Source organism: Mesoplodon bidens (assembly GCF_964165515.1).
Source record: "Mesoplodon bidens genome assembly, contig: HAP1_SCAFFOLD_1071, whole genome shotgun sequence".
NCBI lineage: Eukaryota > Metazoa > Chordata > Mammalia > Artiodactyla > Ziphiidae > Mesoplodon > Mesoplodon bidens.
In genome coordinates this window covers 9,128-28,456 of record NW_027672450.1, presented here as the reverse complement: position 1 = coordinate 28,456, position 19,329 = coordinate 9,128, and the positions used below count along the sequence as shown (strand labels likewise).

Here is a 19,329-nt window from a genome sequence, read left to right as displayed (position 1 = left end):
GAGAGGCCCGCGTACCGCAAAAAAAAAAAAAAAAAAAAAGTTTCCGGATCAACCTGAACCTGATCATTTGGGTAACCCTAAGGCAGGCAGTTCTTGCAGTGCTTGTTTTAGCCTTATAAAAACCTGCTTGTGTTTATCTTCCCAAGCAAAGGATTCAGGAACTAAATCTTTAATAAGTTCACAGAGTGGAAGAGGTAACAGAAAAATTTGGAACCTAGAGCTTGCAATAACCAGCTAAACCTAGAAATCCACAATGCTAGCACTTAGTTGTGAGTCTAGGAAGTTCCTGTATCAGCCTAATTCTCTCTGGAGATAGCTGAATTCCTTCAGTGCTTAGATTACGTCCTAGGTAATGAACAGCGTCTACGGATAATTGTAATTTTTCCTTTGTTCTTTCTCAGCTAACTGTTGCAGCAAATAAATGGAATCTTTTATGAATGCCTTATGGAATCTTTACAGTAGCTGAGTACCGCAGGAGGTTATCTCCATATGGTAAAAAGGCTGATTTCTCAGGGAACTAGAGGGTACTTAAATCTTGGTGAAGTACTTGGGAGGAAAAAAGAAGGAGTCCCAGTGAAGCCTTGAGGCATAGAAGTGCAGGTATATTGTTGATTGTTCCAAGTAAAGCCATGTAGATATTGGCTGTTGGGTCTCCGGGATGCTGAAGAAAGGTGAACAAAGATCTCCAACTGTAAACCATTTCAACTCAGTTCAAGCTTGTGACACAAGGGTGGCTAGGTTTGGAACAACAGGAAAACAGGGAAAAACTATTTTTATTAACAGCTCCCAAGTCCTGGACAAATCGCCATCCTGCCAGGTTTCCAACCAGGCAAGATTGGCATGCTGCAGGGACGAGTACACGAATGATTACCTCCTGGGCAATTAGGTCTTCTACAATAGCTATGGGACCTTGTATGACCGCAGGCTTTAATAGCTGTTGAGGAAACCTAGGGAGAGGTTTAGCTACGTCTATCTGAATCTTTGTAGGTTTGCATTTTTTTATTCTTCTGATGTTAACACTGTCAGAAGTAGCCCCCAAATTTGCAGGCATCTCCATCCAATTAGGGAACTTTTGTTGAACTTCCGCTTTTAGGTCCAGGACAGATTGTAAGGAACATAACTGATCAGGTTCACGTTGATCAGGAAATTTTAAGGTGAGATCTCCACTGGAGGCAAAATGTACTGGCCCTTTGAAGTTAGAAAAGAGATCTCTACTGAATAGATTAACTGGGGCTATACTGCATAGCAGAAAGGAATCTTGGTTGAGATAAAAATTCTCTCTGAACTGTATTAGGTACTCCCACTATGGAAACATCCTCTTTACTCAGAGGCACCTGTTGTTCTTTGAGGGTGGGATTTAGAGTAGAAAGCACAGCTCTGGTTAGGGCTAGGGGTAGGGTGTTAAAGGGTTAGGTAATTATGTTTACAGTTAGGGTTAGAGTTTAATGTAGATTTCAAAGTAAAATATGAGAGTGGGGTTTCAAGTAGAAAGCATAGCTCCAGTATCAACTAAAATTTGGCCATTTTTCATTATATTTTCCTCTGGGCTGTTTAAGGTCATTGCTGCTAATAGTTTACCAGAGAACCTCTGGAGTTCTGCCAACTAGGGGAGAGGGTCACGGGGGGCCCTCCCTTTGAGACAGATATCAGAGCATTTGTGAAGAGTTTGCATAGGACCTTTGAGGACACCTCTTTTTCCAGTGTCCTCACTGATTACAAATGAAACATCAACTTTGGGTCATCAAATTGATCATGGACCCCTAGGAGGTTGTAATGGGGGAGGCCCAGGTGTCATTTTGTGTCCCTTGCCTTAGAGCTGTTGCAACTGTAAGGCTATGAGCTTGGTGGATTTCTGTTTGTGGTCTTGCTCCAAGGTCCTTTCAAAATGCTCAGCTATAGTCACGAGTTCAGTCAGGCCTATAGCCTCCCACCCTCTTTTCTGCCCTTTTATCAATCCACTCATCTCAGAAGATAATCCACTTACAAAGAGGGCAGTTAAAGCAGGCTGAGTGGCCTTTTTATTCCTTGGAACACCAACTGCTGTAAAAAGAGAGCTTCCAAACTGGCTCTAAAGTCTTCCACAGATTCACCCCTCTTTTGTTTGTATGAGTGAATAATAGAGCAATCATTAGGCCAATTAATAATAGACCAAGTGTGAGCAGGGAAGATTTTAGGAATAGCTTATAAAAGGTTAGTTGTTATTCTGCAAGCCTTTTTAGGTTGAGGATCTTGAATATCATCCTAGGGATTATGTCATTTTGCTTCCCACATCCATTCTGGGGCTTCCCCCAGTCCTACCAACATGTGTACAAGTGGATAAAGATCTAGCAGTTTGGGGACATACGCCCTGACAGTGACTCTAAGTTCTTTAAAAAATGTTGGGGGTTCCTCCAAGGTTTAGAGAATTCTTTGACTACAGCTCTCAGTTCAGTCTTTGACCAAGGGGTAAAGGACACCTGAGGGGGCTCACCTGCAACCTCAGGTAGTTTTACTTTAAATGGCAATTGTTAAATATTCTTTTTGGAATAGAGAAGTATTTCAGACAGGAAATGAGTAACACAAGAGTCCTCGGGTGACAACGGAAAGGGGGGGACAGTAGGAGGTGCGTCTGCAGTCACATCCGTCCTACGGTCTTTTGTCTCAGGTACCTTTTGTCCCTTTAATTTTTCATTAGCTTTTTGTTCTAAGTCTCTAAACGAAGCTATTTTGGAATCTTGAAACCGTCTGTAAACTTTTACATACCAAGTAAAGCAGGCATCTCATTCTCCCTGTGCAATCTGTGAACCCTTGCTCTCTAGTGGTTTCCTTAAATGTACAATCTTGTCTAACTGGAACATGCCCCACAATGACCACTGTAATTCTAGATCAATATTAGTATAATTTTTCCATCTTTCTAAATATCTACAACCTCCAGGACCATAGTTCTTAAATATAAAATAAGCAGGTGTGCCAGAAGCTGGCATTCTCAACTCTTGGGCGATAAAGGATCTCATTTCCTTAGCTAGCCTTTGTCAACCCAAAAGAACACACAAAAAACCTGCGCCTTAATATATCAGCAGTAACAAAGAGATGTTACTATGTCCTGGACAAAAGAAGGCCTGGTATGCACCACCACCGATTCCCAGGGATCCTTGGACTGAGGAAAAAGATCCAAACGGCAAATCCCAAGGAAGGGGGACTGCAAACTGATTCCAAACAAAATGGAGAACTATAGCCACCACCAACAGCTCCAAGCATGGAAACTGGGGGCTGATTCCAAACAGATGGGCAAGTGCAGACTACACTGTCAGCAGTGCCCAGTGTGGAATCCAGGGAACAAAATTAGGGGCTATGGTTTACCACTCAAAAAATATACTGGCAATAACCAAGAGATGTTACTGTGTCCTGGGAATTTCCATCTGAAAGGCTAGGGGTTTGGCCTCAAGGAGAATCCTCTACCAGCCAAACTGACCTGCCCTGTAAAGGAAAGCCAGTTAGATTGGGAGCACAAACGCAAAGAGAATGGAGCTCAAACCAAGAGGAGCTTACCAACAACCTTCAGGAATGGCAAGAAAGACAGTGAACTCAAAGGAGTTGTGGGCACCACACCTGTTCCTCCTTGTCCCAAATGTTATCAGAAATTTGCTTCAGATCCCATCACTGCCACCAATATATTTACCTTTTTCTTTTTAAAAAGATAAGCATTTAATCATAAAATCATCTTGTTAGCAGTAGCAATCATAAGAGTGAATTTTAGAAAAGTGCACATACATATTTTTATACAGAACATTTCTGGAGGGATACATATTAAACTGTTAGTGGCCACCTCTGCATGCCCCCAATGTATTAAAAAACAAAATTTAACGGAGTAAATTGGAAGATTTACTTTGAATTTTGAATAAATTGGCCTTATTAAACGATTCATGAATCAGGCAGCATCTCATCTGATAGAAAGGGAGATACTCCAACGGGTTACACAACATGGAAGGCTTTCTTTTTTTTTGGCCATGCCACATGGCATGTGGAAATCTTAGTTCCCCGACCACGGATCGAACCCATGCCCCGTGCATTGGAAGCGCGGAGTCTTGGCTGCTGGACCACCAGGGAAGTCCCAGAAGACTTGTATAGTAAGGAGGGTGGGACAAGGAAAGAAAGTCATCATCAAGGGAAAAAATGAAAGTTCACTGGAGGAAAGTAAAACTTCAGGTGACAACGGCGTCTCATTGGCTAAACTGCGGAATTTTCTATTAGCTATTTCTATTTTCTATTTCTTGTTGCTGGCCAGGAAGGAAGTCTTCCCTCCTCCAGCTGGGGTAGTAAAGTGGTTGCACGTCCTCTTTGGGGTCAGTAAATGACCTCTTCCTGTTGGGGTAATTGATGATGAGTGGCACGGCATGAGAGCTCCCTCTACGGGCCTTCCAGACTCCAATTCTAGTGCAGGTTTCCTTTTGTTAACATTCACAGCATGTTTTTGGTTTTTTTGTTTTTTGTTTTTTTTTTTCGGTACGCAGGCCTCTCACTGTTGTGGCCTCTCCCGCTGCGGAGCACAGGCTCCAGACGTGCAGGCCCAGCGGCCATGTCTCATGGGCCCGGCCGCTCCACGGCATGTGGGATCTTCCCGGAGCGGGGCACGAACCCGTGTCCCCTGCATCGGCAGGCGGACTCTCAACCACTGCGCCACCAGGGAAGCCCTCACAGCATGTTTTATTGGCAGGAGGAGTCACAATGAGGGAGAAAAGGCCACAAGACTCACCATAAAGAAGGCTCAGAAATGCTTGGGTGGGTCCAAGGCAGGCACAAGGTGGCTGTGGGGTCAGCTGGTGGCTACAACGATCACATGGTTCCCTCTGATGGGTTTGCAGCTCGATGTGGAAGAGTGAATAAAAGGGTCAGTTCATGCTATCAGAGAAACATGAAACTGAGATAAGCTTCCCACTGCTAGAAGCATCTTGAGCCTTCAGAAAAGAACAGAGAACATGTCTAAAGGGTTTGGGAACATCAGAGCCACATCTCCTCAGAGTGGGACTCCCCAGGCTCTCCAGGTCTCAGTCCCCAATTCTCCCTCAGTGACAAAGCCTCCCTACCTCTGTCCTTGTCAGCTCAGTGATCCCTAGAGGTCCTGCCTATCCGTGAGGACTTAGGTTTCCATGAGACAGGTTGGTTGAGACCTAGTGATACAGTTGACCAGCCTGATATGCAACAGTTCCCACCACCCTGGGGCAGGTGGGCTCAGGGACACATGGCTCTAGACCCCATGTGGAGGGTGTCCTTGCACGTCCGCTGTGCCACAGAAGAGCCAGGAACGTAGCTGTCCAACTGATTCTCAGGGGGTTTTCCTGGGAGAGCCCTTGGTCATCTGACCTCCTATCCAGGAAGCCCCATGACTTTCTGATTGCTGCCTGTCATGCCAACAACACACCTGTGAAGGTTCTGCTCTGCATGGCCATCTGTCCGCCAGGCGCCCCCTTCTAGGGACCCAGATGCTAGGACCACACAAATGCTGAAGGAGTGTCCACCTGCCTAAGGTACAGACACCCCTGTATCCATCTGCATGATTTCTACTGGGAATCAACAACATTTGTGGGGATTCTCTGGCCCTAAAGAACAGACCAACCTGATAGGAGCAATGCAATGATTCACAATTACCAGGGTCAATGCACATATACAAGGGCCCATAGCCCCAGATGCCCCACTCACAATTCACATGAGGGTCCCATACGTACCCACCGATGCCCAAATATTCTTGCTTCATACATACACAATCCAAACACGCACATCAGTGGTACGCTGCTAAGTGCTTGATAAAAAGCTCTCCGAGAAAGGCGGGAAAGACTTCACTTATGGTATCTACATGGTATAAATATTCCCAGCAGGACCAATTTCAAGCTACCCACCTGACATCACTAAACACACAGCTGGGAAGAGATATGCACCATTGACTCTCCCAAGACAGTATGAACCAGTTCCAGCACATCCCATAACTTTTCCTGTGAATATGTGCACAGAATCCACTTACACCCCAAGGAGAACTCTCAACTCCCACCACAGATATATAACCAAAAGGACACCACATACACATTTGTGTTTGTACATAGATATATATATATATATCTCCTGAACACACACCCTCACCCTGAATAAATACACAAACAGACCACCTCTTACTACCTAAATTTTTACAGATGAAACCTTACTCACCCTGAATATTCACATTCCACTCTCACAACTATATATACACACACAACATGGGCCTGAAAACAAACATGTGCAACCAATATGCCATCCAGATGTACACACTGAGTACCTAAGCACACAGGGTCACCAAGTACACAACTGTCTCATGTGCAACCCAAAAAAAGACCCATGTGCAATCCCACGGCCCTAAAATACATAGACTGCAGGACTCCTGCACACACACAGAACCCACACAGCCTACTGGTTTCCAAACACACAAACTAAACTCTCACGTCCCACAGAATACATACCCCAGAAGCCCCAGGAACTCAGACACACACACAGACACAAATAATCTATACTGATCAAATACAGCTGACCCTTGAACAGCTTGGGGGTTAGGGCGCCAACCCTCCATGCAGTGGCTCTGCATCCATGGATCCTGTAGTAGTCCTGTAGTAGTTACTGAAAAAGAAATCCACTATAAGTGGACCCGTGTGGTTCAAACCCATGTTGTTCAAGGGTCAACTGTCCATATAAGTCCACCTCACTAATACTGAGAACACACATACAAGCAACACCACTAAATTCTTCAGGCATTACATTTTGAAATAGACACATAGAGGACTCGAAGCCTCCTGCTACACTCACAAATCACAAATACACACATCCACAAACTACTCATGAGTATACACCCCAAATGCTCAGACACACTCAAAACAGAAAAACACCGACAACCTCTGCAGTCTTACTAAGATACATACACAATTCTCACACACCTATGGACACACACATGCAAATATTCCTAACCCCTGAACATATGGATCCCCTCCCAAACACTATACATTATGCTACCTCTCCAGAATACAAGCTCCCCACCACTACTCCAACATACAAACTGTATATGTGTGTGTGTGTGTGTATATACATTTCTACCCTCACCCTGAATATATAGACAGACCACCTCTTACTCCTACCAAACACATGTATAGACACCCTAGCGTTCTCCAAAGAAATACACTTTGAATACTCCTAACAACTCCATACCTTATGAACAAACTCTGATAATGCATGCACCTGATGATGGACACGCACACGGATTAGAATACACAAGTAAGATACATGGAAATATCTCCAGCAAACCATTTATGAAACAACTTCCATATATCAAATTATCCCTAGCTATCAGGAGCCAGCTCACACATACGCAAGTACTAACAAATACCCGTATCACATATTTCTAATACATACAAATGCAATTGTCCATCTTCCCTGTAGAAACATAGAACCCCACCTCTCTATCAGATACACATATACTCACTTCCCAAAATACATAAGCCTAAGAGGCTCCTACTGAAAATTACAAATGCACAGCCTCAGCAAATATTCCTCCAAGTGGCCATGCCCCTTGAATACACACACAAACTCATTTAACACACAACTCTCCACAAGTCCCAAATAGAACCACGATTACCCAGTACACTACAAATAGACAATAATGTCACTCTATACGCCCTTTGTTCCAAATACACATACAGTACCACACTACTGGCGTATACATAACCCCATATTCCCAACCTCTCACACAGAATGAACTCTGCCATCTTGCAGAATACAGGATCATACAAACACAACATACCTACACATTCAACATCCACCAGCCCCATAAAATAGTCACAGACTTGCCCTCTACACATCCAAATATACATACACAGCTCCTGAAAATGCACACCCACAAACACCCCATAACCATACAACATGCCCTGAATACACAAATGATCAGCCTACATTCCCCAAATATACAAAATTAACAGACTGGACACCCAAAGTAATATACACCACTACTTTTCCTGACATTGCCCTTACGCATATGCAGATAATCCTTCCAAATCCACCATTACACACACACAAATCCCCAAATTCAGGGGTGAAAAAAACACATGTAAACATATTCCCCAAACACCAAATTACAAACACCTAACCACCAACTCCTTGAGTACGCCTGCATCACATCTCAACACCCTCCAAATACAACGCTCACTCTTACACACTCTCACAAAAACACAGGCATGACCTCCCTTCAAACACAAATATCCACGGACAAAACCAACCCACACATTTGACTACCTATCAGATTCCCACCAACCAATTAAGTATGTACAAACCCCATCTATGCTTGCAAATCAATCATGATTTGACACCAGACTACAAATACATGTTTATTACCACATTCAGCAAAGTTGCTCGCATCACCAACAAAAGAATGCAGTTTGAACCTAAGTGTTGACTGATGTTTTTATGATAAGAAGGAAGACACTAGTGAAACGATGAGTGTGTTCCTTCCATCTTCACTCATTTTCCAATCACCTGAGCTACACCTTCGGAACCAGATGAGGGTTTTCAACTCGCAAGAACTTCCCTCTAGCTTTTGTACTCTTCACAACGCGCAGACTAGAACGTGCGGCACCTGTTTAATAGCTCGCACACACTATTTAGCCCCCACTGTAGGCCCCGCAATCACTGAACCCTTCATGCAGCCGGCTCCCCAGTGGTGCCGATAATCCTGGGGTAAACATCTCAAGGGAATCGAGCTCTATGGGGGCGTGAATCCACATTGTGGGGAGTCTCCTTACATGGACAAGGGCACAAATAACCCACAGGGTGAACAACAGTGCAGAGCGGTGACACCTGAGGGGTGAAAAGTCCCCGTACCCCTTACCTCACGATTCCTAGAATTGACTCTACAGGCCGCCATGACAGGCCCCTCCCCCGCCGGACAGCCATTGGGGCCCCACCCTCCGCGCTCCCGCATGCGCTCCTGTCTTCCGGAGCAAACTGCCCCAGCAGACGCCGGGAGCTGTTGGAGGACGGCGGTCCGCCGTGCCCGAGAGACCCGCCCCAGTGGGCGTGCACAGGCGTGCGCGGGCGTGCAGGCGCGCGGTGCGCGGGCCTAGGAGGTCTCTGCAGGAGAGGACAGAAATGGAGGGTCGGGCAAGCTGCGGAACTTCTCTGGCGACGCTCCTCGCTGGGAACCTTCGTGACGGTCTCTTCTTAAAACCAGCTCTTGGGAAATGTGCACTCGTGAGTTTTATATTGCACTCGTGAAACCCATGCACTTAGCTACAAAGAGTTCTGGAGAGGTCCGCTGTAAGCACAGTAGCCTCAAATTGGGGCAAGTACTTTCATGCCCTTTGGACTGCCGTTCCTTGGTTCTTGTTAATGCCTTTCAAAAAACAGTAGGTCCTTTTTCCTAGCACACCTGAAGTTTCCGTTAAAGAACAATGCTAGCAAAGAATTTCAGACCTGGGAAACACTCTTAAGATACTGTCTCCTGACTCCGTTCCTAGAGTTTTTCCAACGCATTTACTCTACTAGAATATTTTTTCTCCGTGTTCACAGGTGTTTCCTTTGTACGGTTTTGGGGTTTTTTTAAAAATAATTTTGAGAAAGAGTTGACAATCTGGGCCAATTTCAACAGGTAGTATGGGAACAATTTTATTTTCCCTCCCTCCTTTTTTATAATATCTTGCAGAATTTCAGTTGACAGTAAAACAACAACAACAAAAATAGTAGCGGGATCAACTTACTGACCTGACTTTGTAATACTTCCCAAAGAAACTTCAATCATCAGATCCGCTTTCTGGTCAAATGCAAGATTAGAGCATTTCTCACTCAACAGGATGCCTCTGAAGACCCCTCACATGTAACAGCACTAAGCGCCTCCAAGTGCAGACTTGAAAACTCCACAAGACACAAACATGGTATCTCTTCGTTTCTTTAATGTTTCGTGATTGAGTGGAAGATGAACTGTCTTCTGAGGCTTGTGATGCATGTCCAGAGATGTTTTTTCTCAGTAGTCAATGCCCGCCCCCACCTTCTGTGCAGGAATAGTCAGAGATCATGATCCAAAGGACTTTTAGATACTCCCTTCTGTGACTGGTCTTCCCAAGTTACATTTGGGCTAATTTTTTTATCTCTGTGGGGTGTAGGATTTTGAAGTATTACAAAAGTGATTGCAGTATTGGGACTGGCTAATTTTTGCACAGTGCAATTTTTGTATCAGTGGCCTTGAGAAGAGTCCTTCAAATACTGTATCAGAATTATGAGTGAGAATCTTGTAAATAATTGGTTGAATGACTGAACAAAGGGAGGAAGCAACAAGGAAGCCTGCCTTTCTCGAGTGCCTGGGTACAATATTTTGCCTCACCATTCCTCTAGTATGAAGTTATTGGTTGCAAATCATACAAGTTTTCCTTCATTATAAAAGCTCCAGGGCTTCCCTGGTGGCGCAGTGGTTGAGAGTCCGCCTGCCGATGCAGGGGACACGGGTTCGTGCCCCGGTCTGGGAAGATCCCCCATGCCGCGGAGCAGCTGGGACCGTGAGCCATGGCCGCTGAGCCTGCGCGCCCGGAGCCTGTGCTCCGCAACGGGAGAGGCCACAACAGTGAGAGGCCCACGTACCGCAAAACAAAAACAAAAACAAAAACAAAACACCTAGGTTGCTGGATAAAGACGTGAAAGGAAGGGACTGTCATGCTCAACCTCGGTGCCGTGAATCAAAACAACAGTTTATAAACTGCCTAAAGAGGCACACGCCAATTGTGTTGCCACTGTGGGAGGTGGAAGGAACTTCCGGTTCTTGCCTACCTGCCAGAGCCCTCGTGGAATGTCCCCCCAGCGCACGCCACCCCACCCCGACCCACGTGCCCTCTGCCCCTCCCCCACCGCAGAACGGTTCAGCCCGCATTTTCCGGTTTACTTTCAAACGTGTCCCTCGTTGACTTGGATCCCGAGCGTTTGCTGAAGCAGGTCGCTCTCTGGCTCCTGGTCTTGACTTTTCTCATTGAGGCTACCAGGCAGCAGTAGTCCGTGCCCAAGCCTGCAGGATGGCTTCAATAGGAGGTAAGCCTATAGGCTGGGGGTGTGTTCTCAGAGACACTGCCATCCTCACATCCTTCAGGTTCACACGTTACACTTAACTGTGGGCACACAGTTGGACTGAAGTAGAGGGAGAAGAGAGCACTGGACGCACAAGGACATTTCACCTGGGGAGACTGGGGAGCCTGAAGAAACCTGAGACTGCCCTGGGGAGGAGGGGTCGTTGGAGGTGGATCCAGAGGAATTGCCCTGGCTATGGAGAAAGGATGGCAGCAGACAGTCTGATTCTTTCTAGAAGGGAGACAAGCCACTTTGAAACGTGTGTGTAAGGATGTGTGTGATGTCCTGGTGGTGACACAGGGAGGGTCATGAGGAAAGCCTAGAGCTGTATTGTGTTCCTCAGGCACCTGAAGCTTGCCTCACCATATCTTTCAAAGGGATTTGAACAGGAGCATACTGTATCTCAGGGGGCTGTGGGGAGAGATGGTCTTGGTGAGAAAACTATTCAATGGGGCTGTGTGTGGCCACACCTGCAGTGAAGTGTCCTCTCCGAGAGCTAGGCAGGGGGTTACTCTAACTGCCGCAGCCCACACCTCGTCCACTCCTCCCAGCCCAGAGCTCACTTGTCAGTTCAGGTAACTGTTGCCTTGGATTCAACAGGGGATGGGCAACCATTACGAGTAACTTCAGCCAAGAGAGGGCTCAGGTTCCTGAGTTGCTCTTAATTGTTCTTCCTTTTGTGGAATGGCAGTACTTCAGACCTACTTCATCTTGTCCAGTATCTCATGGTGGACCCTCAGGCTGCCTTGAGAGGAAGAGTTTGTTCCTATTTCAGGTCACTCCTTCATGGACAGGGACCAGATGTGGAGTGGGGTTGTTTCGGGTGGAATGTCTATGAAGCCTGCTTCCTCTTTTAAAGGGGGAAGGAGTGTAGCCCAGGATCAGGAAGATGATCTTCTGTGTTACTATTAAACATCCTATGACATCTGTTCTGGTGAGTTAGGTGCACCGTGGTGTGTACCTTGTTCTCCTGAACAGGGATGTGTTTCAGACAACTTGATCGCCATGGCATCTGGCTTATGCCTGCATCTCAGATTGTCTCTCCGTTATTGGGAGCTGGAAGGGGAAGGACCACAGGCAGTCTATACTCCCACGACCAATGTAACATGACAATTCCCTGGCCCTTGTTTAATCCTCTGCAGCCATCACTGGCTGTGAAATGACCGAATCTAAGGGACACGTGCCTACTTCTCAGACCACCCCAAGCCCCTAGGAACAGAACTCCTGACTGATGACAGTAACTCTGGGCACTGGGGAAGGGGTGGCAGGACCTGGCGCATGTTACGTATCTGCTGTGGGTTGTTCGGAGATGCAGGTGCTTTCTGGGCCAGTGTCATGGGTTTGTATCAGGATTCCATTAGAGATATTTTCCAGCATTTTGTTTTGTTTTGTGAGGCTAGGAAAGAAAGAGGGGATTTATACTGAGCATCAGGAAAAGGAGGACTGAGGAGGAGGTGGGGCCCTAATATTTTACACAGTGCCTGTCCACAAAGGGCCTTTGGGGGCCTAGAACTTACCTTGCAGAAGGCCCCACCTGCTAGTACGCCGGCTGAGGGGCATTTCTCACAGAGCGGATGTCCACACAGCTCCAGGTCTTGGGAGACAGCCTGTGAGGCTTAGGTGCCAGGGTGTGCCTTAGGGAGGCTCTCCAAGTGAGTGCTTGCTGAGGCAATTTCTTCTCGGCAGGCAGGGGTCAGGGAGCTTGGTGGATGGGCGTGGGGTCACCAGTGGAATAATTCTCAACTGGAAGTCAGGGCATGAAAATCACTTGAAGACATTTGCACGCTGCAGTTTCCCTTGTCCAAGAGTCTCTCATCTGTGGAGATTTACACTCTGATGCCGCAGAAAGCCTCAGTCCCACTTGCCCATTCTCCTCCTCCATTCACTCCTTTCCTTTGCCTCAACAGCATCTGCAGTGCTGGGAACGGATGTCACCATGAACCCCGGTGCCTCCTTGTCTACTTTCATGGCAGTGTCCTTTCCTCCACCCATTCCTAGCGCCCAGCACTGGCCACCCTGGGAGCAGCACCTGCCACCTCTCATCACCCCCGCATTCCCTCCTGGCAGCAGCCTGCGGCTGCCAGCTTTCCCCAGGATGCCTTTGGTGGCTAATGGTGGCTGTGGCCCCAGTGCCCCTGGGGCTTGCAACTTCACTGTACAAGTCAGGTCACAAGGGAGGCCAGTGCAGGCCCCCCAGACTCAGACCTTTATCGTTCCTCAGGGCCCCCTCAACTGGAGCGCTCCAGGGGCCCTCAGCGGGAGTGCTGCATGTCCTGCACCCATATTCTTAGCAACCCCTGCGATGGAGACCATTGTGACTGCTCCAGCTGTTGGAGTTACTCAGGCTGGCAAGGGAGGCTGGACCCCAGGCTTTCCTCCTCAAGCTCCACCACCAGCTGCCCAGATGGCCCCTAACATTCGCCCAGTGAACTCTGGGCCATGGCCACGTGGCACTTCCAGGGAGGGCAGCCTGGACACCAACCAGCCCTATGCCTCGCAGGAGGACTGCTCTAACCACCAGAGCGTGTACAGTAACTTCCGACGGTGGCAGCGCCTCAAGCCACTGGCCCGGAGACACCTTCCCCAGAGTCCTGATGCAGAAGCTCTTTCCTGCTTTCTCATGTGAGTGAACGCTCAGGGGGTCATGAGCTTATCGGAGCTCTTAGATAAAGAGGAACTGGGGATGGACTCGCAGGTTAGGTTTCTAGGGATACTGGAAGCGAGGTGTGAGGGCGATGTCCACGCCAGGAGAAGGCACACTGTCAGTCATACGGGCGAGCCTGCCAGTCCATGACATCATGACTGAAATGTGCCTTATCTCAACTGACCCCACCCCCCTGTAAGTCTAGCCAGCTTGCTCTTCCATGATTCTCCTGGTAATACGGCCTGAAGACTTGCAGTCAGAGAGGGTCGTGGTGTAAGTTGAGGAGCCAAGGAGTGGATGCCACACTCTCCTGTGCTGACGTCTCCTTTCATACAGCACTTGAGTGTACGTGGCCGGGGGAGGTCACTTCGGAGAAGGGGGAGGAGCGCGGGGCCCAGGAGAGCGCTTCATGCACGCCTCGACTTTGTTGATGTGGAGAATTCCACTAGGAACAGGGTGATGGTAGAGCTCTCCTAAGGGCATGGGCTCTCTCCCACTAGAGTTGTGAGCCTGGCAGGCATTTCCATCCTAAACCTGCGGTCCCTCGTAAAAAGGGGACAATCACACTTCACCTTCAGAGGACCGTGCAGAAGACTCCTTGGGCTAATCTATGAAGTGTGAGCAGATTGCCTGGCACATGCCACGCCTCATTGATGATGGTGATTTTTATTATGAAAAGGCAGCCTTGAAGAGGAAAAGAGCTCCCCAAGGCACAGTGTCCCAGCTCTAGCCTGGGAGTGGATGGTCATCCTCGAGTGAGTGTGAGGCGGTGACAGCCGTAGCCGGGAAGGCTTGTCTCTGCTCTCCCAGACACCTGCCTCTCACTCTCCTGTTGCTCAGTCATGCTGTGTTGAGTGATGTGTGGTCCACATTGGTGGGTGGGGTCAGGCAGGTGGGGGCTGGGCTGGGCACAGAGACTAACCCCGAGTGCTTACAGCCCAGCGCTTCGATCCCTGGCCCGCCTGAAGCCCACCATGACACTGGAGGAGGGACTGTGCAGGGCCGTGCAGGAATGGCAGCACATTAGCAACTCTGACCGGATGATCTACTACGAGATGGCGCAAAAGTGAGTCAGCGTCCTGGGCCCAGGGGCTGCGTGGAGGGTGAGGCGAGTGGGTGAGGGCAGGGTCTGGCCGTGGGGGTGCTCATCAGAGAGGACAAAGGAGAAGGGCTGTCGCTCGGAACAGGGGGCCCGCAGCCCAGAGGCCCTACAGTCCTCCAGAAACCCCTCCCTCACCTTGAGAGTTTGGGTCTTCTGTCCTTCCTCCACCACGAGCTCTGCCCTCCCCTGAGTTTGACCTACCCTTGCCCTCACATGAAGGTCTCAGGACGGGGCAGGGTGAAGCTGTGAGTCCAGTAGGGGTCCAACTCCGGCCATATGGGCTGGGCTGGGGAAAGAGCTCCACCCGCCAGCCTGCTGCTTCCTTAGTGGTGGCTGGCTGGCGGCCACTGACATAGATTTGGGACCCCCTCTCCTCACGAAAAGTGGCCTGAGTGGGTACCCTGGCATCCCTCAAGAGGCTGGGGAAGCCAGCTGTCATCAGCCCAAGGGTCTCTGGCCCTTCCAGTGTTTGCTCCACGGTAATCCCCTTGGCTTAAGAAACAAAACCAAACAAACAAGCACCTCTCAGAGGAAAGGAAGGCCTGTCCTCTAAGCTCAGCATCCACATCGTCCAGCCTCTCCTGAGCCCTGTCTCCAGGTCTACGTTCCAGAACTCTCAGTCCCAACCCAGGGTCCTGGATTTGGGCAAGGACCCCTGTGGGGAACACATGCCTGTTCCAGCCTCTGGCTGTCAGCCCTTCATGTGGCTCTGGATGGGGGGCATGGGGAGGGTGCCCCCTGGGTCAGCCACGTGTCCCGTTGACCTGGTTCAATGCAGCGACCTGGCTCTATGCTGTTGAATGCTCTCCAGTTCTGGTGAGGCAGGAAGGGTCCCAGATCTTGTATCAGTTCCAGGAGCAGCTCTCTGCTGTGGACAGCACCTCACAGGGCCTTGACAGCCCCAAGGCACATCCTCTCCCAATCCCTCATTCTTGGCTGCCTTTGTTGGGCTCCAGAACCCAGGCCATTTTCTCAGGATGGCCTGTGCCTCCGTCACACCCCAGGTTCATGCAATTTGAGGCAGAGGAGGAGATGCAGATCCAGCAGTTGCGGTGGATGCAGTGCGCGCAGGGCCTGCCTCCTCCAGCCCCACCGAAACTGGATCCTCGGGGGCCCCCAGCCCCGAAAGTGGGCCTTCAGCCGGCCACCCAGGTTCCCACTGGAGTTGAACGCACAGGTAACAGGGGCCCAGGGTTGGCCACTCTTCCCATGTGGATCATTTTCCTTCAAGACAGGGGCATTGGTCTTTCAAGCAAAACAGCCACCGAGGCGGGGGGTGGGGGGTGGGGTCTCAGATGCCCTTTGTTACTACGGGGTATTGACTTGGTCAATCTTGTAACTTCTCTCACGCCTCCCTGTCAAAGGACTGCACACAAAGTCTGCCTAAGAAGTGGGCTTGATGGGGACACCCCTGGAAAATTGGAGGTTCCCCACTTCCTTATATGTGACTCTCTTAGATGCCCCCTTACCTCCCCCCTCCAACTGTGCATGAAGCTCCATGTGGTCCTGACCCCCCCACACCCACATCAATGTCCCCCAACAGTGCCCTCACCAGCGTGCGCTCGGTGGTCAGGAGGTGGACCGGGAGCCCCTCACCTTCCTTCCCTTCCTCCTGCTCTGCCGCAGCCTGTGCTCCCAGGATGTCCGGCCCCAGGGCCCAGCCCTCCCGCCCGAAGCCACACGGGTCCCAGCGACCCCCGGAGCCCAAGGCACCCGAGGACATTCCACCTGAGGCTGTGAGGGAGTATATGGACATCATGGAGGCGCTGGTGGGGCCCGTCCACTCAGCCACAGGCGACTCAGATGCAGAATGGGGAGAGGACGGAAATGAGCTGCAGCAGGAAGAGGACGGCACCTACTCGGACCCGGATCTCTTAAGCTATATCGACAAGCTGTGTTCCCAGGAGGACTTTGTCACCAAAGTAGGCTAGGCCTGGAGACTGGGGTCTGCAAGATGCCAGGGCATGGAACTCTCAGCACCCAAGATCTGGGTTCTACTCAGGCCGTTGGGACTTAAGCTCAGCTCCTTGTTCCTGAGCCTGGTGTTAGGGGAGGTTTACGCAGATGTTTGTGTGTATATGTTTGTGTCTATCTGTGTGTATGCCTTTGTGTCTGTGTTTGTGCCTCTGTATATGTGCTCTTTTGTGTGTGACTGTGTATGTGCATGTTTGCGTGTGTGTATGTGTGTGTGTGTGTGCGCGCTGACCATCCCCGCCTTGTGGAGGAGAGTGGGGTGGGTCTCTGCTTTTCACTTTCCCTCCTGGCCTTCTTGTCTCACAGGCCACTCCTGGCCGAGGATGCTCACAGCCTCTTCTTTCTGTTCTAGGTGGAGGCAGTCATTCACCCTGGATTCCTGGCAGATTTGCTTTCCCCAGACCCACAGCTGGATCTCTTGGCCCTAGAGAAGGAGCTGGAGCAGGAGGAAGGGCTCACCCCCGAAGAAGTGAGACAGGGGAGGGAGAGGGACACTCAGGGAGCCAGGGGACCTCACGGGAGGGGGACCCCAGGTGATCCAGGGGACAGGGGAATCCAGATGACCCAGGGGAGCCAGAGGAGGGAGGGATCCCCGGTAGAACAGGGGACACAAGGGACACTCAGGAAGACCAGGGCACAGAGGGACCCCAGTGAACAGGGGAGAGGTAGGGCCCCAGAACAGGAGGGCCACATAGCGCTGTCCATCCCTCCCCTGCCTGGGACACCTGGCATGGGGAAGGGCCCGTTCTGGGGTGGGTGCAGTGCAGGGTGAAAGGAAGGAGAGGATAGGGAGCCGGGAGGGGAGGGAAGGTCACAAAGCTGGGAATCAGTTGCAGGAGAATGGCCGGACTGCCACAGTGTCTGTATTTGGATTCGAGTCCTGGGGTCGCCCATCCCCTCCTCCCCCACAGGGCCATTGTCCCACTGCCCAGTGCTCCTCCTCTCACACGTGTGTGTGGAGCCGTCACTGTCCTCCTCCCTCCTACCAGCTGGTGCAGAAACGACTCCTGGCCTTGAAAGAGGACGACGGTGTGCGGGCAGCCCTGAGTCACAGTGCACCCGGAATGGCCTCAAGTCCTTCTGAGTCCGACGCCGGCCAAGGTGCCCAGAGGCACGACCAAGACCCCCATCTAGGGGTCAGTGATGAAGCCTGCCCACCAGAGATTGATTCTCAGGCTCTTCATAGGCTCATGCAAACAGACACTGCCCTGTGCAGGCCCGAAGTCTTTGTTCCCTCTGGAGGACGTCAGGAGTTCTCTATATTCCGGCCCGTACGGCTCTCCCCTCCCCAGGGTCAAAGGCGCACCGGCCCTCTACTGAGATCCAGGGATGCGTCTGTTCTCAGAAAGGCCTCTCCTCTTCGGGAGGCCCGAGTGCCCAGGGAAGGGTCCAGTGAGAACGAGGAGGTGCTCCAAAGCGTCTTCATCATAGACTCTCAGCATATACTGGTGCCTTTCGGGATGTCCCTCAGTCCTGCGCATGTCTCAGCCCTGGCTTCCTCTGGAGGTTGGGGGGCCCAGAGTGCTCCCCAGTCCCCCTCCTCTCAGAGAAGAGGCCTCAGCCCAGCTCCACCAGCCGCTCCCAAGTTGAGGAAGTGGGCTCTGTGTGGACGCCCAGCCGCTGCTGAGAAGCTGCCCATCCCCGGGGCTGGCCTCGGCGTCTCTGGGAGGCCAGCCTTGGCTCTGGGGCTGGCTCGCCCCTCACAGCTGAGAAAGAGAAAGCGTGACCCGTTTGACACAAAGAAGCGTGGGAAGAGGAGGAAGAAGCACTGCAGCCAGTAGGGTTCAGCTGGGCCGGCCCTCCAGGGCGAGGCCCCAGGGCAGCCCCCTGGGGAGCCTAGGGGCTCCTCCTCCTCCTCCCAGTGCTGATCCTGGATGATGTGGGGGGAAGGGAGCGGGGCAGGACCACCAGGGTGGGGAGGGGGAGCGGGATTGTGGGGGGGTTAGGGAGGTGGGGGAGGTGGGTGTGGCCAGGTGTGGGTGGGAGCAGGACCTTTGGAGTGATGTATGTAAATTGTGAACAAAGATCGTTTTCGTGGGAAATGCTCTCAGGCCACTGTCATCTTGTTGGTGTTGAGCTGCTCCACAGAGAGCGATCCTGAGAGGAAGGAAGGATGAGGGAGGTCACAGGAGCTCTGGGTCTACAGGTGGCCACACCTTTCCTCCACATAGACAAGGACTCCTCAGGCTGCCCCTGGGAACGCACAGCTCTCACTTTCCCCAGGGACCCCCTCATCAGCCCCTTCTCTAAGGCCTGCTTGGCTAGGGCCCTTCTGGGGCATCTGTACCGTCTTCTGCATCCCTGAACCTTCTGGGGAGGCAGAGCTGCTCTTGTGCCTTTCAGCCCTCTGGACACTCACCAGTTTCTAGGATGGAGCCTGGAGACAGCCCTTGTCATTATGGAGCTTCTCTCTGCTTTCCTCATGTGGCCAGACGACGGCGCTGGGATGACCCTCCGCTCATCCAGGGTTTCCTGTGTGGGTGGCCTGACCAGAGACGAAAAGTCTTGGCCATGGGGA

At 50.6% G+C, this 19,329-nt stretch overlaps 1 protein-coding gene across 1 annotated transcript; it reads left to right on the top strand.

Moving 5' to 3' along the window:
* Positions 1-17,245: 17,245 nt before the first annotated feature.
* Positions 17,246-18,669, top strand: LOC308610188 (NUT family member 2G-like). Its single transcript, XM_081259426.1, has 2 exons — positions 17,246-17,280; positions 17,801-18,669. The coding sequence occupies exon 2, from the start codon at positions 17,876-17,878 to the stop codon at positions 18,590-18,592; it is 717 nt and encodes a 238-aa protein (XP_081115552.1). The 5' UTR covers positions 17,246-17,280; positions 17,801-17,875; the 3' UTR covers positions 18,593-18,669.
* Positions 18,670-19,329: the final 660 nt, after the last annotated feature.